Consider the following 25,414-nt stretch of genomic DNA (forward strand, 5'->3'; position numbering starts at 1 on the left):
GACGAACTTCGACCTCGTGAACGCATCAACAGCTTTGAATTTCTGCCTCCTAACAGTGAGTCAAACTGAACTGAGTCAGAATTATTCTTGTTTAATAAGATTTAAATTCACTGTTAATAGTTTATCATTCTAAGAGTTTTGTGTGTTTGCTGTAAATTGTTATTAGTGCAGCAGTTCTTTAATTATTTTATTTTACTTGATAAAGTTGATTAAATAATTAAACTACTTGTCTTTCCAGTGTCTGAGCTGAGGGTGGTTCTGCTGGCGAACAGCTGGTCTCAGAGGAGTTCAGTGGGGAACTTCATACTGGGAACAACTGTGTTCAACACTGAGGAAGAACCAGACCGCTGTCAGAGAGTCAGTGCAATGTTAAAGGAGAAAGAAATAGTTCTGATCAACACCCCAGATCTGCTGCATCCCAACATGTCTGAAATCAAGCTGACAGAACATGTAGAAACCTGTGAGAGACTCTCTGATCCTGGACCTCATGTGTTCCTGCTGGTTCTACAGCCTGAAGACTTCACTGAGGAACACAAACTGAAGCTCTGCAGAGTCCTGAACCTCTTCAGTGATCGATCTTTTGATCATTCACTGGTTCTGATATCAACACCCAGAGAGGAGAGTCCAGGTCTGATGGAACGATACATATCAAAGCCACCGTTAGGAGACATGATGAGAAAGTGTAGATCCAACTCGTTGTGGCACCGTGACCATCAACACCTGTTGACACTCATAGACACAATAGTGAAGGAGAATAATGGAGATCATGTGCGCTGTGAGGTTTTCAAAGACGCAACATCTGATTTACCTGCTGGTCATCAAAGCCTGAAACAAGGTGAAGGAGTCCTCGTCAACTTGGATCCTGTTAGAGATGCTGGTAAGTGACAGAACTACTTTTATAATGTGATGAAAACATCTCATCCATGATCAGATTTGAGTATTAAGTCCAGGATTTTCAGTTGATGGTGTTTCCTTTTTTTTTATAGGGCGGAGATATCTGCCAAGCACAGTGCATTCTGCAAAAACCTCACTCATCAACTGTGAGTACACTGACAAATAGTTATCATGCTGTTAGAAGAAGTTGATTTACTGTAATTAATAGGAAAGGCAAGTTTATTTGTATAGCACAATTCAGACACAAGGCAACTCAAAGTGCTTTACAGGGGCATAACAATTACATTAAAAGAAATTAAAAAATGCATTTAAAATACATTAAAACAAGTCACGAAATAGGAAAGTAGGCTAAAATAGAATAGGTTTAAAAGAGACAAGAATAGAAAATAAAAGTTACAGTGCAGTTCAAACCCATAAAATTGCTTCAGTGAAAAGCAGTGGCAAACAGAAAGGTTAGGCTTAGGCACAGACACATTTCATCAGGCACTGAAAAGGAAACTTGTAGAACGCATCAATGTGCATTAAACAGTAAGATAATACCAACTTGTCTGTCAGTGGGGTCGTTTTGTAAGCTCAAGCTAATTTTAACCGAACACACTATAGCCTATAATTAATCAAACGTCAATCATTCCTACAGCCAAAGGCAAAATATAAATAGATCAAAAATAGGTTGTAACTCAAAACCAACCGTAATTGTGAAGTACAGGGAAAGTGGTATATATAGCTGCTAGCTTGAAAGCTACACTAGAGGTTAATTCATGTCGAACTTTTAACCTGGTAATATGACGATAATGATCGATAAACAGGTAGGGCCTGTGAAAAGGTAAGACGGCCGGTGTAAGCGAAAGCGTTGACAGCTCAACAATGTGGCAGTTCACCAGGATTTGTCCCGGTGTGCCAGATGGTCAGTCCACCACTGCAACTGTTCAAATATCATGACACTGCCTGACAGTGAAAGCTCTTAGGACTGGAGGAAAGTTCTTCGAGGAAAATTGAAGTTCATCTTCTTCCTCTGCTTCCATTCTGCTTCTCCAAAATAAATATGCATCCTGTCCATGTACAGTGCACTACAGCTGAAACTAGGGACTATAAGTAGCAATGATTGAATGGATGGCTACGGCGTTTGAGAAAAAAAACAAACCTCCACACTACGCATTTGGATTCCATTGCCATACTTTCTGACATTTTAGCCCACCAGTCTACAATGGCAGAACGCCTGGTTTGCTGTACTCAGGAGTACTTCAAAAGGTGTTCAAACGGTAGTTGTAGAAGTAACTGTTTTAAATGTTGCTTAGCGATATTCGTTTTCCTCTACCACAGCAGCCCGTTGGAAGGTTTGGCGTACACTATAGCTGTCCCTGTACCATCACTGCTTAAAGACCCTACTAACTTCTCTGCAACCCAAATAATCTTACAGGGAAAGACAGAGTGCAGGCTCACTCTAACGTTCAATGCAATTTAGCTCATTATTTTAAAAAGTTAAGATAAATAGGCCTATAATATAGAATAGCATACATATCCTTATGCTTTTTATTCCAGTAGAGTTTATCCTTGGTGGGCTGTGCTTTTTTTAGAGTTGGAAAAATGACTGAGAATGCTTCTTGGTTGGGTGCTGTCCTTTGTAGTTGTCCAAGTTTGAATGTCAAATTTTTAACATCACATGACATTTTTGCTTGCTGGCAAACTCATGGTAATGACGTTCCACCTGCCCAGTTGAATCAAATATGTTATGTGGCGCTCAGTGACAAGCTTTTTTAAAAAACAAAAAAACAGATAACAATAATCTACAGTAAAAGTACTCCAATGAGCTTTTAAATGGATATAAAACAGTCTGAATTTAACACTCATGTCTCTACATGACTAAAAGAAACAAACTAGACCATCAGCGAGAAGATTGACAGACAGATGAGACAGTTTGTTTTTGATGTGGGGCAGCAAGGCACTGGATGATGGATGAGGGGAGACTGGGCCAAAATATGTTGCGAATGACTGCTCCTGGCCATCAAACTGTCTCCTTTTACCATCAACCCTAACTGTGACTTTTTCCCTTCTATTTTTCAGTGTCTGCACTCAGGATTGTACTGGTCGGGAAGAGTGAAGACAAAATGACAAAACTTAGTAACTTCATCCTGAAGAGTCAAGATTTTCATTCACAAAAACATCCCAAACAAGCTGTGGCCGCCCAGAGACAGTGGAGAGGAAATCCTCTAACTGTAGTTAAAACTACAGACATGTTCAGTCTGTCTGTGGAAGCTGTCAGAGAAGTGATGAAGAGCTGCATCAGTCAATGTCCTCCTGGACCAAATGTTCTCCTGCTGTTAGTGAAACCTTCTGATTTCACAGAGAAGAACAGAGAAACTCTGAAGTTCATCCTGAGTTTGTTTGGTCAAGATGCTTTTAAACACTCGATGGTCATCACTACACATGAGGAGAAGAAAACAAGTTTCACTCGGCACCAGCTCCTTGAAGACTGTGGAGGAAGACACTACAACATGTCTGAAGACAACCACGGGTCATTAATGCAGAAGATTGAGAACATTGTCCATGAAAACAGAGGAGCCTTCCTCACCTTCAGTGAAGAGACCATCAGACCAAAGTCTGAAGACACCAGAGCAGCTTTAAACCTGGTTCTGTGTGGGAGGAGAGGAGCAGGGAAGACTTCAGCAGCTGAGGCCATTTTAGGTCCTTCAGTCTCCAACTCATCAGAGTGTGTTCAGAGTCAGGGAGAGGTGTGTGGACGTCGGGTTTCCCTGGTGGAGCTGCCTGCCTTGTGTGGAAAACCTCAGGAGGAAGTGATGGAGGAATCACTCAGCTGTATCTCCCTCTGTGATCCTGAGGGCGTCCATGCCTTCATCCTGGTCCTACCTGTGGGTCCTCTCACTGATGAAGACAAGGGAGAGTTAAAGACCATCCAGAACACATTCAGCTCTCGAGTCAATGACTTCACCATGATTCTGTTCACTGTGGACTCAGATCCTACAGCTCCAGCTGTTGTTGACTTTGTAAGAAAGGACAGAGACATCCAGGAGCTCCTTCAGAGCTGTGGAGGAAGATCTGTTGTTCTCAACATCAGCAACAAGCAGCAGATCCCAGAGCTGTTGGACACGGTGGATAAAATGAGACTAAGACCCAACAAAGACAAACCGTGCAGCTTCACAACAGAAACATTTGCATTTGCTCAAATAGAAAAGATCAGACAACAAGAGGAAAACATCTCCACACTGCAGGCTGAGCTGAAGGACCTGAGGACAAAAAGCATCATCAGCTGTAAGTTCTCTAATGTTTTAATATAAATACTAATAAATCATATTTATCTTAATTATATTCTCCTATCCCAAAACATCCACTGGGCATTAAACAGTCTAAACTGTCCCAACCTGTAATATTTAAGTAGCTCCATGTCTTTATATTTCACAGGTGCTGATGAAGAACAGAGCCCAGAGTGTCTCAGGATTGTGCTGATAGGGAAGACTGGCAGTGGGAAGAGCTCTTCAGGAAACACCATTCTAGGAGGAAAGGAGTTTAAAGCCAAATCAAGTCAAACATCAGTCACCAAACTTTGTCAGAAGGAACAGACTGTAGTAAACGGTCGTCCAGTCGTTGTGGTCGACACTCCTGGTCTGTTTGACACAACTCTGTCTCATGAGCAGGTTAATGAGGAGATGGTGAAATGCATCAGTCTTCTGGCTCCAGGACCACATGTCTTCCTGCTGGTCCTGGGAATTGGCAGACTCACACCAGAGGAGAAGGAGACATTCAAACTTATCCAGGAAGGCTTCGGGAAGAATGCTGAGAGGTTCATTATCATTCTGTTAACAAGAGGAGATGAACTGGAGCGTGAGGGAAGGTCCATTAAAGAATACATTGAAGAAGAATGTGATGATTCCTTTAAGAAACTGATCGCTGACTGTGGAGGAAGATACCACGTGTTTAATAACTACAGTAAAGACAACCGCATGCAGGTCAGTGAGCTGATCGCCAAGATCGACACCATGGTGAAGACAAATGGAGGCAGCTGCTACACTAATGAGATGCTGCAAGAGGCCGAGGCAGCGATACAGAAAGAAGTGGAGAGGATCCTGAAGGAGAAGGAAGAAGAGATGAGGAGAGAGAGGGAGGAGCTTCAAAGAAAGCATCAGGAAGAGATGGAAGAGATGAAAAGAAGAATGGATGAACAGAGAGCAGAAATAGAAAAGGAGAGAAAACTGAGAGAAAAACAACTTAAAGAAAAGGAAGAAAACATCAACAGAGAACGTGAGGAGAGAAAGAAAGAACAGGAGAGGAGAGAAGAAGAAGACAGGAAGAGAAAACAAGAGGAAGAAAGTCAGAAACAGGAGTGGAAACTAAAAGTTGAAGCTTTGGAGCAAAAAATAAGATCAGAGTCAGAATCAAAGGAAAATATTGAGAAAAAGCTGAAGGAGAGCAGAGAAGAGATGAGGAGAGAACGAGAGGAGGAGGAGAACAAACAAAAGGAATGGTGGAAAAAACGACATCAAGAAGATGAACAGAGACGACAGGAGGAACAAACCAGATTCAGAAAACTGCAAGAAGAATACAAACAAGAAAAAGAAAATGATGAAAAGAAAAGAAAAGAAGAGGATCGAATCAGAAGAGAACAAGAGGAGAAAGAGAAGAAAGACACTGAGGAAGAAATGAGAGCAGAAATAGAAAAGGAGAGAAAACTGAGAGAAAAACAACTTAAAGAAAAGGAAGAAAACATCAACAGAGAACGTGAGGAGAGAACGAAAGAACAGGAGAGGAGAGAAGAAGAAGACAGGAAGAGAAAACAAGAGGAAGAAAGTCAGAAACAGGAGTGGAAACAAAAAGTTGAAGCTTTGGAGCAAAAAATAAGATCAGAGTCAGAATCAAAGGAAAATATTGAGAGAAAGCTGAAGGAGAACAGAGAAGAGATGAGGAGAGAACGAGAGAAGGAGGAGAAAAAACAAAAGGAATTGCGGGAAAAACGACTTCAAGAAGATGAACAGAGACGACAGGAGGAAGAAACCAGACTCAGAAAACTGCAAGAAGAATACAAACAAGAAAGAGAAAATGATGAAAAGAAAAGAAAAGAAGAGGATCGAATCAGAAGAGAACGAGAGGAGAAAGAGAAGAAAGACATGGAGGAGAAGTTTAAGCAGAAAATGGAGAATCTGAAGAAGACGTATGAAGAAGAAGCCAGAGAGAAAGCTGAAGAGCTCAATGAGTTCAAAGAGAAACACAACAAGAAGTTTGCAGATCAGAAGAAAGAACATGAGGAACAAATGAAAGACAAAGATGAGCAATACGACCTCTTAAAGGCTCTTAAAGCCCACAATGACGAAGAAACGAGGAAAAAAGTAGAAGAGATGAAGAAAAAAGGAGAAGAGATGAAGAAAAAAGGAGAAGAGATGAAGAAAAAAGAAGGAGAAATGAAAAAAAAAGTGGAAGAGATGAAGAAAAAACATCTCAGTCAAGTTTCTGACTTGGTGAAAAATGTGATCAGAAATGAAAAAAATCTGGAAAAAATCAGTGACTTACTGAAAAACCACCAAGAAGAAATAAACGGGAAGGAAAATGAAGAGGAAAAGAAAGAACTGGAGGAAAAACATGAAAAACAAATGAATGACTTGATACAGGAACTTGTGAGTGAAGAGAAGACATGGTGGAGTCGGTTTTGGTCATTGTTTCCTTTTAAGAAGTGAAACTCTGAAGGACGAAGTCTTTCACTGGTGTTGTCAAACAAAAGCTCAGGAGGAGCAGTGGGTTGTACTGTAATGTAGACCATGGACACAGGAAACACTTCTCATTGGCTGTCAGGTGTCAACATATTTAAGTGTACAAGATTAAACTGGAGGTAACCATAGCAACAGTAGTGAAGTAGCTTAATCAGCAGTTAACTGTCTCAGACTTTGGAGAAGAAACAGATACACAGCTGATCTCAGACGAGGTTTTAACTGATTATTCATAAGAAGAATAACTTTATATTTATAGAGCATCTTTAAAAACAGTGACAAAGTTCTTTACATACAGTAAAACTGCAAATGATACAAATACAAGTCTAACTGTTGTTTCAGTTGAAGAGATTCATAACTGAAGTGAATGATTTCATCATCTAACAACAACACAGTAGAAGTCAATATGGTGCAGATGTGACTGGATGTGTCCCAGAAACGTGTCTTTACATTCACATACATGTATTAACTGGCTCACAGGGCTGGAGTTACAGCTCACACAACACAGGAGAAAAGTGAAGGAAGGAAACTTTTTCAATATGAATCTCTGACATCAGTCATTAAGTAGTTCTGGTTCACAAGTATCTAGAGAGGAGCAGTTAACTACAGTTGAACTACTATTTGTTTGTGTTTCTCATGTGCCACCCAGTGGACGGACTGATGTCACTGCACTGCTGTGGAAAGAAATTCTGTTCTGTTCTGTGATTGTGAAAACGGGTCGGCACAATGTCATCACATTTTCCCTTTGTAGAAAGTCTTTATGATGTTTTATCTGTTTTCTTCTGCACGCTTGAGTTGTGAATAATTTCCTTTTTTGATGATTGTTTTCTTTTATATTTCCTTTTATTGTTTGTGATTTATTTTTAAAGATTAAAAACAGACAACAGCTCAGTAAAGAAAGAATATGAGAAAGAACATGATGTTTGTTAGTGAAATGAAATGTTTAGATGTCAAATATTATATATTAACATATAAACTGCTCATCAGATGAATGAAAATGACATTATAGACTGAATGTTTATATTTTACTTTGTTTTCTTCCATGTTAAATAAAAATAAACAACTTAAAACAATTCAGATGAATCTTAAATTCTTCTGTATGTGGAGGAAGTGGCTTCAATCTGAAATACGTCTTTATTCACCGCTCTAGTTATTCATGTATTTTCTTCATCTTTAGATACTCTGACACTGAGATACTCTCAAAGTATTCCAAGTATCTGAAGAGTACTTGTCCAGTTTACTACACATGTACAAATATAATAACTTAAGCAGCTGAAACACTTGATATTGTGCAGTTAAAATGAGGAATTGTTTGTGTAGAAAACACTTAAACATCAAATCTGTAGCTGCACTTCTGAATCAGCCTCAGTAATAGATTACTTCAGGACTGAGAGGCTGATGTTGGCCATTTTTAGTCGTTTTGGACCTAACTGTCATTCCCACAGATTAAATGTGTCTCATGTTATCCTAACAGTAAAATGACTCATGTGTGAGTTAAACACTCAAGTAAACCCCCTAGATATTTTGTCAGTACATAAAGCAAATATTTTCTCCTTGTTTTATATATTTTCATGTGGATGCATGTAAACAGTGTATAGAGAGAAGTCTTTTCTTATTTTCTCTCTTTGTTGCTGCTCGGGACGCTTCACCAACCCAACATGTGGCTATTTGACGTCCTGGGAATGAGACTCAACTATCAACTATCTTTGTGGTGCGTTCAGGAACAGCTGGGACAAATCCTACTGACTCTACCTTTAACTTTAAGTCTTTGAATTATATTAATATGACGTGAGCTTCATTTAGCTTTGACCACAAATGTCCTTCAGAGGGAGACTTTTTACTCTGATACTCTGAGTACATGTCAGAGCCTGTATTACTTTTACTGCAGTAAACAAGTTGAATCAGTACTTCTACTTTTACCAGAGTCTGTTTTACACAAGTATCTGATCTTCTCCTGGAGGAAACAATGTGTTCACTTTTGACTCCTTTACCAAAATCAGATGTTTTTCACAGAAAGCAGGGCCGTCTCCAGCTGTGTTTGAGTCAAGGTGACAGACCCGGGTGACCTCAGGACATTTGCAGCTGTGTTTGTGGCCAAAACAGGTATTTTAAGCCATGCCACGATGTTTTCCTGTGTAGATCATCTTACTGATATTTATTTTCTCTTACCTTTGTATGTTTGGCATTGAGGTGATCCAAAAGTGACAGAAATGAATCAAGTTACATTACTTTAATACAGTGATAGCCTACTTGGATTATTTGGATTTTTAACTGGTAATTTGTAACTACTCATTTTTAAAGTTACCCTCCCAACCCTGTCCATCACTGCGTATAACTGATGCAGTCTAATCCAACAGTCCTGCAACAAATCCTCCTTTCATGAAGGTGCCAATGTTCAGGTGTTGATTGATTATTTTACAGCATGTGGTTTGTGGTGCTGTGTGTATGAACAGTAACTGTTCTTTAAGTCTTCATGAAACCAACAGTTGATCAGACAGCTGCTGTGTGACCTGCTGCCAAATCCTCATGAGTTCACATGAAGGTCCAAACACAGGAAACCTCTGAGCAAAGATCACAGTAGGTCCTCAAAAGACTGGAGCTAGAACAACAAGCTGCAGCCTCCAGAGAGACACTGAGCTGAATCAACACCTCTGACAGACTGTCATCCTGCATTAGACTGTGAGTGTTTCTGTTATTGTGTCCACCCCCTGTCCAATCACAATCAGCACACTTCAACTCAACTCAACTCAACTTTATTTATAAAGCACTTTAAACAGCAACAGCTGGGACAAAGTGCTGTACATAAATGAGAAATAGAACGTAAAACATAAAAACATAAAACAAGAAAACAGTAACCAAGTTAAAACGATAAAACACTAAAACAGAGCAGAATCTCATGCTGGGTTGAAAGCCAAAGAATAAAAATGGGTTTTAAGATGAGTTTTAAAAATGGACAGTGAGGGGGCTTGTCGTACGTGCAGTGGGAGGTCATTCCAAAGTTTGGGACCGGCGGTAGAGAAAGCTCTATCCCCTCTGAGCTTCCGCTTAGACCTCGGTACCTCCAGGAGCAGCTGGTCAGCTGACCTGAGGCACCGGGCAGGAGCGTAGGGATGGAGCAGCTCAGAGAGGTAAGGTGGGGCAAGACCATTTAAAGATTTAAAAACAAATAAAAGAATCTTAAAATGAACTCTAAAATGCACAGGCAGCCAGTGGAGGGAAGCCAGAATGGGAGTAATGTGCTCCCTCTTACGTACTCCGGTTAAGAGGCGAGCAGCAGCGTTCTGGACTAACTGGAGACGTGAGAGGGAGGACTGGCTGACTCCAAAGAAAAGTGCATTGCAGTAATCCAGCCGAGATGTAATGAAGGCGTGGATTACTGATTCAAAGTGCTTTTGTGCAATAAAGGGCTTCACCTTTGCCAGCCGCCTAAGGTGAAAGAAGCTGGACTTAACAACTGCGCCAATTTGCCGATCTAATTTAAAATCACTGTCCATCTTAAAACCCAAGTTTGAGACTGTTGGCTTCATATAGTGTGCCAAAGGGCCCAGATCAACAGGGGGGGGTTCACAAGAGCCACTTGGGCCAAACACCATCACTTCTGTTTTCTTTTCATTAAAATTTAAAAAGTTCAGTGACATCCAGGCTTTAATGTCTTCGAGACATAACAGAAGTGGTTTCAGGGAGAAGGCGTCTTTCTTTTTCAGCGGCACATAAATCTGACTGTCGTCCGCGTAACAATGAAAGGAGATACCATGCTTTCTCAGGATGGAACCCAGGGGAAGCAGATATACTGAGAAAAGCAGGGGCCCTAAAATTGAACCCTGTGGAACCCCGTATGACAGCGGAGCAGAGCGGGATTCAGAACCACCGAGGCTTACACACACAGTTCTTCCTGCAAGATAGGATCTGAACCAATCTAGGGCACTACCACAAATGCCCACTAGGTGCTGCAACCGAGACACTAAAATATTGTGGTCCACAGTATCAAACGCCGCAGTTAGGTCTAGCAGGACAAGGATCACATAGTCTCCAGAGTCATTCGCCAGGAGGATGTCATTGAAAACTCTTAATAAAGCTGACTCCGTACTATGCCGTGTTTTAAAACCAGACTGGAAAACCTCCAGGACATCATGCTCATCCAGGAAGGACTTCAACTGAGCATGAACAACTTTTTCCAGGATTTTTGAAATAAAAGGAAGCTTGGAGACAGGTCTATAATTGGCTAAAATATTACGATCAAGGCCAGGTTTCTTAAGCAAGGGTTGCACCACAGCATGTTTAAAACTTTGGGGAACAGCACCAGAAGACAGACTGCTGTTGATAATAGCCAGAACCGACTGCCCGATACTAGGGAAAACCTCTTTAAAAAAGTGAGGCGGGACAGTGTCACAGGGAGAGCCTGATGGCTTAATCTGGCCAACCACATCTTCTAAAGCCATCAGAGACACATGCTCAAACAGCTCAAACACAGCTGAGCAGGGAACAGGATCAGAGGGGTCAGATGCAGGAGTGGTGATGAGAGCCCTTGCAGTAGCAACCTTATCAATGAAAAAATGCAGGAAGCTATTGCACATTTCAGGGGATTCCTCTGTGCACGCAGGCTGAGGGGGATCAAGAACAGATTCAATGGTTTTAAATAACACACGTGGGTTGTGACAATTTGCCTCAATAAGGTTTGACAGGTGCTCTCTTCTGGCCTCTTTAACAGTGCTCTGGTAGCAGCGCCAGCAGTCTTTTAGGATTTGGTGAGAAACCTGCAGCTTGTCCTTCTTCCACCTGCGTTCAGCTTTGCGGCACTCCTGTCTAGCTAAGCGAGTTCTCGCATTGAACCAGGGCTCAGGTTTAGCTTTAGGCTGCACAGTTTTTAATGGCGCCACAGAGTCCAGTATGGTTTGACAGGAGGAGTGAAACCAAGTACTGAGCACCTCCGTGTTTGCGGATGTTAAGTCAGAGGGAACACAGAGCTGGTTGAAGGCAGCAGAGAACTGACCAGCGGTGACAGGGTTAATAATCCTACGCCTGCGAGCAGGAGCGCCAGATTTAACTGCAGCACTAGAGAAAGTAGCTTCGAACAACACAGACAAATGATCGGAAAACACATTGTCACAGATTTCGATGTTTGATACAGGCAGACCATGACAGAGGACGAGGTCTAATGTGTGTCCATGTTCGTGTGTGGGACCAGACACGCACTGCTCCAGATTAAAAGAGTCAATAAGGCTTAAAAAGTCCTTCACCAGCGGTTTATCAGGACAACACACGTGAATGTTAAAATCCCCAACAATGAGAACATGATCATACTTAGGCATAATTTCAGCCAGAAGATCAGAGAAGTCATTTACAAAGTCTTTATTGTATTTGGGCGGTCGGTAGATGACGGCACACAGCACCGGTTCGGAGCGACGCACCTCAAATAAATGTGCTTCAAAGCTGGGAAATGAGGATGAGACAGCGTACTGCTTACATTTAAAATCATTTTTATAAACAGTCGCAGTTCCTCCTCCACGACCCGACGACCGCGGGGAGTTAAAATAAGAACAGCCAGAAGGTAGAAGTTCGATCAGAGGGCTGCACTCACTTCAGCTGATACAGAGTTGATCCGCTGTGATCCTCTGCAGCTCCTGTGTGTTGACAGTGTTTTGTCCAGCAGGTGGCGCTCTAACATTAATCTGAAGTCAGTTTTAGATCTTGTGCTGCTGACCTGTTTGTTTTTAACTCTCCTCATCATTTACTGATTTTACATTTTCTCTTCATGCCTTTAAATACGTTTTAAACCAAAACAGTGTTTAGGAACATGTTTCCACATTATTCTGACTTAAATCAGTGAGTCCAGTCACTGAAGCATGTTTTCACACACTGGAGGTGTTAGTGTGAAGTTTACACCTGTTCTGTGTCTCAGTTACAAACAGCTGTCATTCATATTACTCTTTAAGTTGAGAAGTCGTCTAATTTCAAAATAAAACACAGTATGAATACAGACTGTAGTGAGAGAAACCGTCAGTATAAGGCGAGAATACTTCTTATTTTAAGGAGCCTATATCTCTATGAAAAGGTGAAGTTGATGACAAGCCTACCTGGACTTTCCTGTGTACTTTTCATTGTAAAACAAGTATACTTACATGTAACTGTGTTCAGTATATCTGTGTGATAACTACCCTTCATTAAAAGTAACCTGGAAGCATACTGTCCTTTTTTTAGTTTAACGAAGCTGCCTGGTGCTCTTGAGTAAACTTCTAGCCTGTTTTGTAAGGACACTGATCGTATATTAAAACCATTGTTTTGTTACTGAGGCTCACATACCTTTAAGACAGACCTGAACATGTTCTGAGGTCACGTGTTTTCTTTACTTTCACTTTCACCATCAGTCCGTCTTTCTCTCACAGTGATGGCGCAGCACGAAATTCAGCAGGTGAGTAAACGACTAAAACCAGAATAACAGAAGAAATCAATGAGTGCAGCCTGTCTGTTAAAGAGGATACAGCTTGTTATCATCACAGTGACTGTGTCGACTTTCAACTGAATAATCTCCTTAAGCTTTTATTGTTTTATTTCATGTAGGCCGAGATAATATTAATGTCACGCCGCCATTTTAGATGATCAGCGCCTCAACAGGAGCAGGAAGAAGAGTTATAACTCATTAAAGTTACATTAGCGGACATTAAGGACACTTCAGTAGCCCTACTGAAAGAAACCAAGTGTTTCTCTGAGTTTACATTTAAATACATGTTAAAATATGTTATATGAAGCTATTTATCTAAAAATGAATTTAACACTGCTCGTCCACACCCAACACACACACACACACACACACACACACACACACAGTCAGACACACACACACAAACACACACAGAGTTTTCACTCACTGGATTGCCCGACTAAAACCCAACCTGAACTGAACTTAAATAAATAGAATGTATAAAGTGTTTGTTGATGTTTGTATTCTTGTGTGATGATGATGATGATGATGACGATGATGATGATGATGATGATGATGATGATGACAACATGTTACAGGACAGTTGGTGACACAGAGTGTTTGACTTCAGTCCTCAGAGATCAGAGGACACCGTGCAGCAACACTGACACAAGTAAGAGTTCACCGTTTGTACAAAGACATTAACACAGATTCATGATGAAGTGTCATCAGATAACTTTTACTGTGATTTGACTTCATATAAATCAAGCAGACTATCATGAGTTAATCATGGCTGTCTGGGTGAAACAGAGAGTTTAGTATCAGAACATAAATTCAGATCGTTCTTCCCTCCAGGTGAATGAGTCTCTGAGGTTTCCAGCAGTGTCATCATGGAGGAAGCAGGATCAGGTCAGTCCAGTCAGACTTGATTAGTCCTGATAACACACTGTCTTCTCTCTCTGTCAACATATTAACTGTGTCCTCAGACCTTAAATCAGATCTGTGAGTCCTGAATAAAGTTTATCTGATTGGACAGCCTCAGTCCTGAAGCATCATATTTTATTCCTTATTTGCAGTTTGATTTAAAGAAGTGCTGTGATCTATAATCTGATGAAATGTTGCCTCTGATCAAGTCTTTAACGTGACTAAATACTGTTAACAAAGTCTAACTTCAACAATCATTTACTACGTCTGTAAACTAGAGCTCAGGCCTAAAACTGAGACCTGAGTCTTTGACCCCATTTACACTTTTCATTTCAAGTCTCATCAGATAGATATAAATATCCAGACTTGCCCCTCCCCTCAGACCCTCCTTTTCTTGTACAATCAAATGTAAGTTGTCATCATTTTATGCTACACAAATAACTATTTTTTTTTTTTTTTTTTTTTTCATTTTCTTTTTATTGAGCATCAACAATATTGTACATAGATAGACATACAGAAGTATCACAATGCTCATATTTATATAACATAATACCCCCCCCCCCCTCCCCCACGAACATGTTGGGACACCAGTCCAGAAAAAACAAAGCAAAACAAAAAGCACATAAATGAGTTCGCCAATACTGAGGCTGTGCACCAAACAAGAAGACAAGGTTTACATGGATTTGATCACAATCACAAATACAAGATGGATGCTAAATGGTCATTAAGTAGGCACAGTTTTAAGTTTACCCAAATGCTTCAACACCGGATCCCAGACAGAGAAGAATTTGTCCCTAGACCCCCTGAGAGTATATTTTATCTTCTCTAATTGTATAAATTGTGTCATGTCACTAAACCACACAGACACTTTGGGTGGATGTTTTGATTTCCAATGTAATAATATTCTTCTACGTGCAAGCAGCGTCGTAAAAGCAATTATGTTTTTATAACTTTTCCTTAATGTTGCATGTCTCCTATCTGTGGTACCAAATATGGCCAAAGCTGCGTTGGGTTGAAGATCAATATTCAATGCTTCTGACAACGTTTTAAAGATGGTAGACCAGTAGGTTACCAGGGCTGGACATGACCAAAACATATGTGTTAAATCAGCAGGAGTGTTTCGACACCTGTCGCAGCTTGCATCTGTGTTTGGGTATATTTTAGCCAGTCTTGCTTTGGAGTAGTGAGTGCGATGTAGAATCTTGAATTGTATGATTCTTAATTTGGCACAGGAGGTACTGTCGTTTACCCTTAAGAGAGCGCTCTCCCATATCTCCTCTTCCAAGTCTTCCCCCAGTTCATCCACCCAATCTGCTCTAATCTTTGCCAGTGTCGTGTTTTTAAAAGAGGTTATACAATCACTAATTCTTGAGATAAGTCCTTTAGTCTTGAATGTGGATTTTAACAGATCATCTAAACCAGAAGGTGATGCTATGTATGGAAAGTTGGGATCATGATGTTGAAGGAAGTGGCGGACTTGGAAATATCGAAATAAGCTAGACCGAGGCAGGCCAAATTTGTGCGATAAGTCATCAAAGCTTGCAAAAATAGAGTTTATGTACATATCCTTAAAATTATGAATGCCTCGTCTCTGCCAGAGAATAAATTCAGAGTCTAACCTGGCTGGGGGGAAAAGGTGATTATTGTGTATGGGACTTAGATGGAGAAGGTTTTTAAACCCAAAGTTCCATCTGAATTGAGCCCATATTTTAAGGGTGTTTATGACGATAGGATTGTAAGTGTATTGTGAGAAAGAGAGGGGTAGGCTGGAGGTGACCAGGGCTTTAAGAGAGGAGGAGATGCAAGAAGCAGCTTCAAATTGGCACCAGTCTGCGTCAGGAGTATGGAGCCAATACATGATTTTTTGAACATTTGAGGCCCAATAATAATGACAAATATTTTGGAGAGCTAAGCCACCTTGGTTTTTAGGCCTCTGTAACAGATCTAACCGAATTCTAGGCTTTTTCCCGTCCCATATAAATGAAATTAAAGCCTTATCAATAGATTTAAAGAAAGATTTAGGAAGATAAAGTGGGATACATTGAAACAGGTAAAGAAACTTGGGGAGCACATTCATTTTTATACAATTCACTTTCAGATGAAGTGGTTTCCATTTCTTTAGGTCTAATTTGACTTTCTCAAATAGCGGACAGAAGTTTTCTTGGTGAAGGCTTTGCATGTCCCTTGTGATGTTAATGCCTAAATATTTAAAGCCATTTTTAGAAATTTTGAACGGTAAAGCACCATCCTACAAATAACTATTTTTTATGGTGGAGTGTTGAGGATGAGTTCAGGAGCCTCACAGTCTGAGGAGTGAAGCGCTCTGTAGTCTGGTGGTACAGCAGCAGATACTTCTGTATCTGTTGTCAGATGGCAGCAGGGTGAACACACTGTTGCTGGGTGTTCTGTGCAGACATCTCGCTTCACCGATGTGTTCTGTACATCATGTAAACTCTGATCCCGGCTCTCTATCCCCTCTTCCTGGTCTGACTGCATCACTTGTGGTCAGACAGTGCTGTTTACAGGGATCGTCTCACAGTCTGCTGCACTTTATCCAAACTCCAGACTTCCATTTCTGATTTTGACAAGTGTATTTCTCTCTGTGCTTCAGTAAAAAAGGAGAAAAAGCCCAAAAAAAAGCAAATTAAAACAGAAATGTAGCAAAGTTTTAGGGAGCTACTGGCCGCGGCGACTAAGTATGCCACTGTTGCCATGGCAAAGTAAAGTCCACCACTGTTTCTTGCTGTTTCTCCTACCTTTGTTAAAAGTTGTATGATTGTAGGGTTGATGTGTGTTGTTCTGTATTGGTATAGATGATGATGTAGATACAAAGAGGCGCAGCAGCGGCCCTGATTTCAAGCGTCCTAACTGAGTCAAACTGAATGAGAATTCTTCCACAATAAATTCTGTATTATTAATAAAATACTCAATTAGTTAAACCATCAAATGCTTTGGACAGGAACTTTATGAAGTAAAAAGTCAGCTTGAAGAGTCTGGTAGAGTTACATCAGCCCAGAATCCTTATCAGTTATTCTAAGTGTTAAAATGAATGTTGACGATCAAAACAGACTAAGCTAGAAAGCTGTATCATAAAATATCAGTTAGATCATGTTGAAGATATTCTTAAGAGTAGAGAAGTGGTAAATCACAGTTATTAATACAAAACCCCACAATAACTGCACATTTGAATGATGCCATTGTGTCCAAATCATGTCCACCAGAGATTACATGAAAAAGAGAGAATGACTGAAGGAATGTTTATGTTTCTGTATCTTATAGTTACAGATGAACTTCGACCTCGTAAACGCAGGAACAGCTTTCAACTTCTGCCTCCTAACAGTGAGTCAAACTGAACTGAGTCAGAATTATTCTTGTTTAATAAGATTTAAATTCAGTGTTAATAGTTTATCATTCTCAGAGTTTAGAAAAGCTGTTTACTGTAATTGTTATTAGTGCAGCAGTTCTGTAATCATATTATTTTACTTGATGAAGGTGATTAGATAATTAAAGTAATTGTCTTTGCAGTGTCTGAGCTGAGGGTGGTTCTGCTGGGGAACAGCTGGTCTCAGAGGAGTTCAGTGGGGAACTTCATACTGGGAACAACTGTGTTCAACACTGAGGAAGAACCAGACCGCTGCCTGAGAGTCAGTGCAATGTTAAAGGAGAAAGAAATAGTTCTGATCAACACTTCAGATCTGCTGCATCCCAACATGTCTGAATACAAGCTGACAGAACATGTAGAAACCTGTGTGAGACTCTCTGATCCTGGACCTCATGTGTTCCTGCTGGTTCTACAGCCTGAAGACTTCACTGAGGAACACAAACTGAGACTGCAATCAATCCTTGAACACTTCAGTGATCGATCATTTGATCATTCACTGGTTCTGATGTCAACACCCAGAGAGGAGAGTCCAGGTCTGATGGAAAATTACATGTCAAATCCATCGTTAAGAGACATGATGAGAAAGTGTAGATCCAACTCGCTGTGGCACCGTGACCATCAACAGCTGTTGACACTCATAGACACAATGGTGAAGGAGAATAATGGGGATCATGTGAGCTGTGATGTTTTCAAAGACGTAACATCTGATTTACCTGCTGGTCATCAAAGCCTGAAACAAGGTGAAGGAGTCCTCGTCAACTCTGATCCTGTTAGAGGTGCTGGTAAGTGACAGAACTACTTTTATAATGTGATGAAAACATCTCATCCATGATAAGATTTCAATAAGTTCAGGTTCTTTCAGTTGATGGTGTTTTTCTTTTTTATAGGGCTAAAACATCTCATGTCAACCAGAATGAATTCAGTAAAAAAACCATTCACCAGCTGTGAGTACACTTACACATAGTTATAATGCAGTTAGAGAGGAAGTTGATTTACTGTAATTGATACTGATGGTTTTGTCTTTTAACAGTGATGAAACCTTTGTTCACGTCACGTACTCCATCACCAGCGGAAAGCACGAGCAACCAGTGTAAGTAAATTCAATACTGCTAAGATGGTATTCGATGGTAGGGCAGGTGTGGTTATTAGAAATTAAAAATTATTGAAAATAATTATTAAAATTAAATAAATAAAAATTAATAAAATTAATTTTCAAATCGTTAAAACGGGGCACCACCCTGAAATCAGGGACCAATAACCAGACCAAAATTAGTCTCATAAAAAGGGTTCACCTTAAATGTAAATAGAGATTTGAACAACGGCAATGGTTACACCACCGTTGGCCTCGTGCACTTTGGTTGCACACGAGATGAATTTGTAGGGAAAGTGACCTACTGTTCCACAAAAGGTGGCCGTGCTACCACGAGGCGTCTCTGAAATCATAAAAGGGAGATATCACAACCCACACGGGGACGGTCTTTCATTGCGAGACACCCCCACTCTGAAACACCGCTGTTCCAAATCCGACTTTCAAGTTCCAATTACTTCTCAATAGGGTTAGGGGCAGGGGTTCCCCAATAGCCTTTTCGGAATAGCGGGGTCTTTAGAAAAAATGGGAAACCCCGCCATTACGAAGAATGGAAGTCTATTTTAGTTAGTTAAAGAGAGAGAGAGGAAGACAGAGACAAAGGGCTAACGCCCTTAATGGTGGCTAAGCTAACACTCCCGCTCCACGGCGTGGAGGGGCTCAAATCAGCTCGTGATGAGCGAAAAGAGAAAGCAAACAACATGTTTTACCACGTTAAACTGACAGCAATAAAAAGAGGGACACGGCGGTCCACAAAACTCGCAAACAAACAATGTAGCTCACAAGCATACAATACATGCTAACTTATAGCAGTGTTTCCCCTAGGTTGACGAGTTTGGGGGGGGGGGCAGACATCAAGTTTAAATATTTGAGCGTTTTTCAGGAGGATGATCTGAACAGCTGTTCTATTCGCACTTAAAAATGTTTTTGTCTTTTCAATGTAATTTTCAATCTATGAAATCAAACTGTTTCTTTATTTTTGCCAAGCTTCTCTCAAGTTTTACTCTTTCAAATAATCAACCATATACAGAACTTTTCAGTACACTATTTTTCTACTTCTTCTCATCATCATTCTTATTAATAATATTGTTTAAAGTGAGCCTCTTATCGTTTAACAGAAAAATACATCATACAAACAGCAACTTTTGCAGCCTTGTCAGTCTGATGGCGAGTTATCACTTTCTGTCATCACTGTTCTATATGTTATAATACAAGATTTAAGCATTGAGCTACAATCAGGCAACATTCATGACTCTGTACAGTCAAACTAACCAAAAACTTCTTATTGATCATCATTATAAAGTTTCAGGGCGGTCCTGTAACCATGGTAACTTACGGTGCCAGAGGGGAGGGAGAGACGCTGAATGAAGCCGTTTACACAGATACACTGCAGACAAAGTCCAGACTATAGTTGTTATTTCACACATGTAGCACACAACAGCAGACTCTCCGTGTCAGACGAGTTCTCACGTGCTGACTAAACTCAGTTGATAACGTAGCAGCGCGACGAGTCCTTGCTAGCTAAGCAGCTAAACTTTAGCGCCGCTCCGTGTTGAGATCCCGCCCCGTGTGGGTCACTACACTGTCATTGGTCAGGCGAGCACACGCTGTTAACGATACCATTGGCTGTAGAGTGTGACAATCTGTCAATAAACATCAGCCGACAGTTCTCTGATCTACATTGACCTCATAATGCTACTGCCATGCTGACTAGCAGCAGAGCTAACGTTTGCCTCGCCAGAATCACTTTGAGTGCGCTTAAAAAACGTGGATATTTTCGCCTGTTTTTCAGGCAGTGGGGATCGACGCGACATGTTGTCCTCTTCTCTCCGTGTCTGTCTGTAGGTGTGTGTTCACGTGTTTGTTTGTGTGTACGCCGGTGCGAAGCTCCGCCCATCATAAAACAGAGAGCGGAGGAGAAGCGTAGATGCGCGACGATGAAGAAAATGAAATGAAATATCCTCGCTTAAATTAGATCAGTAACATCATTATTTATTAAAAGAACACGGTCCAGACCTGTTCTATAGGAAAAGTGACCTGTTGTGATTTGGTGATATACATGACATCATTAACTTGACTTTCAGGGGGGGCGCGGGGTCCCGTTGGGGGGGCGGGGCGCCCCCCCTATACAACGGTAGGGGAAACACTGTATAGTATCTGCCCTGACACTAATTAAGCCTCACTGGTAGTCGTGTCTTCCTTAATCCAGCTCGTTTCCTCGGCGTGGATTAAAGGCGATTGTAGCATCCTGCATTGACTGTTGAAACAGCTTAGTCAACGGGCAATAAGAAAACGGGCAAAAGCGGGCGTTTTCTGAGTAAAAATAAAAATATCCTCCTTCTGCAGGTAGGTAAAGAGAGCCTGGTTGCACAGCAGCTTTTCTGGATCCGGAGCGTGTTTAGTGAACACGGCGCAGTTTTAGCTCATCCGGCGAGATGAAAGACTGCGGCCTAGCGCCAAAATATCCAGACATCTGTAGGCCCCCTTCTGAGTAATGGTTGCATAGGCGAAAGCTGATGCTTCCAGCAACACGTAACTCTGGGACTGCGTTGAAAATGGTCTGCCGCTGTATTTATCTCCTCCGGTGCGGCGGAAACTGATGCGTTCAGGTTTTAGGGTCATTGCGGGGCAATGCATTTAAGCATTGAGCTGCACGCGGGCCGATCTGACGTCAGAACCATGTGGACGGTCCCAACAACTATCTATGAATGTGTAGTATGCATCGGGCCACAATGCATTACTTAGTATTGCAATACTGGAATGTGATTAATTTTTTAGACCAAAAGAGTGCCCTCAGTAGAGATCAGATCTTCTTGGTGAGTCTGGCTGAAACAGAGGAAGGTGAAATATCTGAGGGACCAGATGGTGAATCAGCATTCACTAATGGAGGCCATGAGTCTATCTAGGTCGTATATGTATTGCCAACAATTTCCATGAAATGAGTGGGCTGTTATCAGAATCATATCCGATAGACAGCATGCCTCAATCAGACATTTCTCAACCCATACTTTTCTATGTACATGTCTCATCTACCAACTCTCACACACTGAGCATGAGACATAATGCAATTGACACAGATGTCGCCCCACACAGTGTTTTTCTAATGCAAACTTTTTGTCTTCGCTTCCTCCAATGTTGATTTTTTTGACTACCTCAGACATTGACTTAAAAATGGATGATGCGGGCGCTCGTGAGCAAGACATGGCGTAAGAAGCATTTTTCAGAGCTCCTGCAGAATTAACAAGATTTTTTCCAAAAACAGCTAAAAAATACGTGAAGCTCAGCCCAAACGTTTACGAAAGACAACATAGGGAGGCAAACGGCCGAACTGCACGCAGAGCGTCGATTTGAATGGCGGAAAAGCTTCAACAATACAAGTACGGCGGCCAAGCTAATGCTAACAGCCAACGGTCTACTAGAACCACGAGGCAGCATACACCAGCTGTGCCAAATCAACCCTCGCCCACCCGGCCTGGAAACTTAACCATGACTGCCGAAGATATTAAAAAGGAGGTCTTATCCTCCTTGAGGGGAGAGATTTCTAAAATCATAAGGGACGAACTCAAAAGTGCGCTGACGGATGACTTCAACGCACTTAAATCGGAATTACAAGGAATGAGGTCTGAAGTCGCCAACAATATGAAAGCAATGCGGGCAGAAGTCGACCACATCAAAACAGACATACAGGATATGAAGGGTGGATTATCAACATGGTCCGACGAAGTGACTTCGCTGCAAGCCACGGTATCCAGCCTTAAAAACCAGGTGGCAACTCTCAAAGATCGGTGTGAGGACATGGAGGGAAGAATGAGACGGGGCAACATCAGGATTGTAGGCATAGAAGAGCAACCGAACTCCAGCTCCCGTAAAGCGGTCGCTAAAATCATCAGAGAAGTCCTACAGCTGGACCGGGATATAAAGGTGGACCGCTCACACCGTGCACTGGCCACCAGGAACCTAGGAGACCGAGAGAGGCCACGCGTGATAATCGCTAAATTACACTACGACGGAGATGCCATGGAGATCCTACGAAAAGCCCGGGACGGAGCTCCACTGTCTTATAATGGACACTGCATTGCCATATTTCCCGACTACACCGCCAGCGTTGCCAAAGCTCGAGCTGCATTCACGGATGTACGGAAAGCACTTCGAGGTCGGAAGGAGATCCGCTACGGCTTACTCTATCCAGCCAGACTTCGAATCACGCACCGGGACGAGGACAAGGAGTTCGTGGACCCGCAGAAGGCCATGGACTATGTGAAGAAAATCCTCCCAGCAACCGAGATGGAAGGCTGAGTGTATCCTCAACATGTGACACTGACAGTAAGAACCGGTTATGATAATGACGAGTGACTCTCATATTACGAGCAACGTTTTTTGTTGTTGTTTCTTTCTTTTCCCCTCTCTGTTATCATACCGGTTCACTTGTGAAATTTCACATGGGGTCATTAACAGTGTAATCTATATCTCATTTAACATGCATCAGCCTGCCCCATGAGCAATATAAGGTTATAGTAGTCCTCATTATTATCATTTATCCTAAGTTTTTTAAAGTAAGAGCAGACTACTTCCAACTCTTTTTCAGAGCTTGATTATACAAGTAATTTCTGTTTACAAAGCTGCAAAGAGCTGTTTAACTTGATATATTTACATTGTGCAGGAGCCTGAATGAATGAATGATGATCATTTTCTTTTTACTTTCTTCTTTCTTTGTCTTAGCGCACCTGAAGCACAGTTCAATCCAACCTAGACTGTGCACATTTGCTGCTTACTTAGCAGTTAGGGACAAGGTCCCAAGTATCATTATATCTTCTAACTATAGTTATAACTGGTTCTGTGTTCTTGTTCTGGTCCCTTTGTTCCCCAGGGATCCTGAGTTAAATATAATAACAAAGTCTTTCCCTCTATTCATCTACAGCACTATCCTACTTGTTTAAGTCAAAAAACCCTTACGCAGCTGCAGCATCTGCCTTTGCTTTGTCCACTCTTTCTGGTTGTATTACTTGATCACACTCCATAAAACTCATGTAATAAGACATGGCATACATTATGTTCTCCGCCGCCTTCCGTTCCTCCTCAGAATCGCAGCAAAAATCAAAACTCTGTGAATAATGGATAAATTAAAAATCATAAGCTATAATGTGAAGGGTCTTCATGGTCCAATTAAGAAAAAGAAAATATTAAACCAGCTAAGACAAATGAACTGCCAAATAGCATTTCTACAAGAAACGCACCTGTCTGACGTGGAACACGAGAAGTTAAAGTCATGGGCAGATAAAGTATACTACTCTTCTCACCGCTCAGGGAGAAAGAAGGGAGTCTCCATCCTTATACACAGACAAATTAATTTTACAAAAACCTTGATGCATAAGGATACAGAGGGGAGATATATTTTAGTTAATGGAGTAATTGACGGTGTAGAGGTATCCTTAATAAATGTGTATGCACCCAATGAAGATGAGCCCGGATTTATTAAAACATTGTTTAATACAATATTAAAGTATAGCACTGGCTTACTGCTACTGGGAGGGGATTTTAATTGTGTAATGTCTCAGCTAATGGATCGGCAACCGCCTTCTAAAGCCCCCCTGCCCAGAATGAGTAAAATGCTTAAATATCAAATTACAGAAGCAGGTCTGGTCGATATATGGAGAAGTAAGTTTTCAAGAGGTAGGGACTTCACCTTCTATTCAAACAGACATGCATCTTATTCTAGGATAGACTATTTCTTCACCCCAAGAGCAGATCTGCATAGGATAACAGACATTGAGATATTGCCTATCACTATTTCTGACCATGCACCTGTTTTATTGAAATGGGATATAGGACGCAGACCAACAACTAAACAATGGAGGCTCAACACTTCTCTCCGTAATGATAAAGAATTTATTTCCTTTATTTCAGAAGAATTCAAAATATATCCAGATACCAATGCCTCACCAGAAACTAACCCTCTAATATTATGGGATTGTGCCAAAGCATATATCAGGGGCCGTATCATCTCGTTCACATCTGCGAGGAAAAGAGAGAGGGAGGCAAGACAGCGAGAATTGGAAGATAAAATAAAAAAGTTAGAGCATAAACATAAACAATCTGCAACAACTAGTGTCACCAACGACCTAAATGCAACTCGCAGACAACTTAATAGCCTCTTATCAGACAAGATTGAGGGATGCTTAAGATTTACAAATCAAAAATATTATGAATATGGAAACAGGGCAAGCAAATTATTAGCTTTTAGATTGAGAAAGCAGCAATCTTCAAATGTCGTACATAGAATAAAATCTCAAGCAAATATGGCCACAAAACCGAACGAAATAGCAGGGGCATTTGCAGAATTCTACAAATCATTATATAAGAATACAGATACATGCGATGATGATGCAAAACTATCGGAGTACCTAAAACATATAAAATTAACTGAATTAACAAACTCAACAGCTGAGGAACTAGATCAGCTAATACAGGAATTGGAGATAAGACAGGTGATTTCGACACTTAAGAATAGCAAAAGCCCAGGTCCGGACGGATTTGTCAATGAATTTTATAAAACCTTTAAAGACCTGCTGGCACCCCTGTTATTAAAAGCATATAGACATGCCCTAGAGTCCAAAACTATGGCGCCATCTTGGAATGAGGCAACCATAGTAGTAATTCATAAAGAGGGTAAAGACCCCACCGATTGTCAGTCTTATAGGCCAATATCTCTGCTGAATGCAGATGTGCGTATACTAACAGCAATCTTAGCCAGACGTGTTAACAAGATAATTACTCAAATCATACACCCTGATCAAACGGGGTTCATCTCCGGAAGATATTATGGCGATAACATAAGACGTTTGCTAAACATAATATCCCATCAGAAAGATAAGAAATTAGAGTCAGTAATCCTATCCTTAGATGCGCAAAAGGCATTTGATCGTGTGTCTTGGCGATATCTACTTCAAACACTAAAACGATTCAAATTTGGCCCCAATTTTATAGATTGGATACAAACA

The 25,414-nt window shown here is 41.0% G+C and overlaps 2 protein-coding genes across 3 annotated transcripts in view; both read left to right on the top strand.

The window, feature by feature from the left end:
- Positions 1–661: 661 nt before the first annotated feature.
- Positions 662–7,682, top strand: LOC311261142 (uncharacterized protein). Its single transcript, XM_084359543.1, has 4 exons — positions 662–877; positions 987–1,040; positions 2,956–4,161; positions 4,312–7,682. Exons 1-4 carry the CDS (start codon positions 670–672, stop codon positions 6,573–6,575), a joined length of 3,732 nt encoding a protein of 1,243 aa, XP_084215669.1. The 5' UTR covers positions 662–669; the 3' UTR covers positions 6,576–7,682.
- Positions 7,683–12,865: 5,183 nt separating this feature from the next.
- Positions 12,866–25,414, top strand: part of LOC311261141 (uncharacterized protein) — a 28,921-nt gene continuing 16,372 nt past the window's right edge. Inside the window, exons 1-7 of one of the 2 annotated variants that reach the window (XM_084359541.1) lie at positions 12,866–13,014; positions 13,623–13,696; positions 13,879–13,932; positions 17,227–17,286; positions 17,473–18,111; positions 18,217–18,273; positions 18,360–18,419. In XM_084359541.1, the coding sequence (XP_084215667.1) occupies positions 13,914–13,932; positions 17,227–17,286; positions 17,473–18,111; positions 18,217–18,273; positions 18,360–18,419 (835 nt within the window). In that variant the 5' untranslated portion in view covers positions 12,866–13,014; positions 13,623–13,696; positions 13,879–13,913. The remainder of the gene's footprint in view (positions 13,015–13,622; positions 13,697–13,878; positions 13,933–17,226; positions 17,287–17,472; positions 18,112–18,216; positions 18,274–18,359; positions 18,420–25,414) is intronic. The other variant, XM_084359542.1, reaches the window with a different exon arrangement.

The sequence above is a fragment of the Pagrus pagrus genome (assembly GCF_965226575.1).
Source record: "Pagrus pagrus genome assembly, chromosome: 8".
NCBI lineage: Eukaryota > Metazoa > Chordata > Actinopteri > Spariformes > Sparidae > Pagrus > Pagrus pagrus.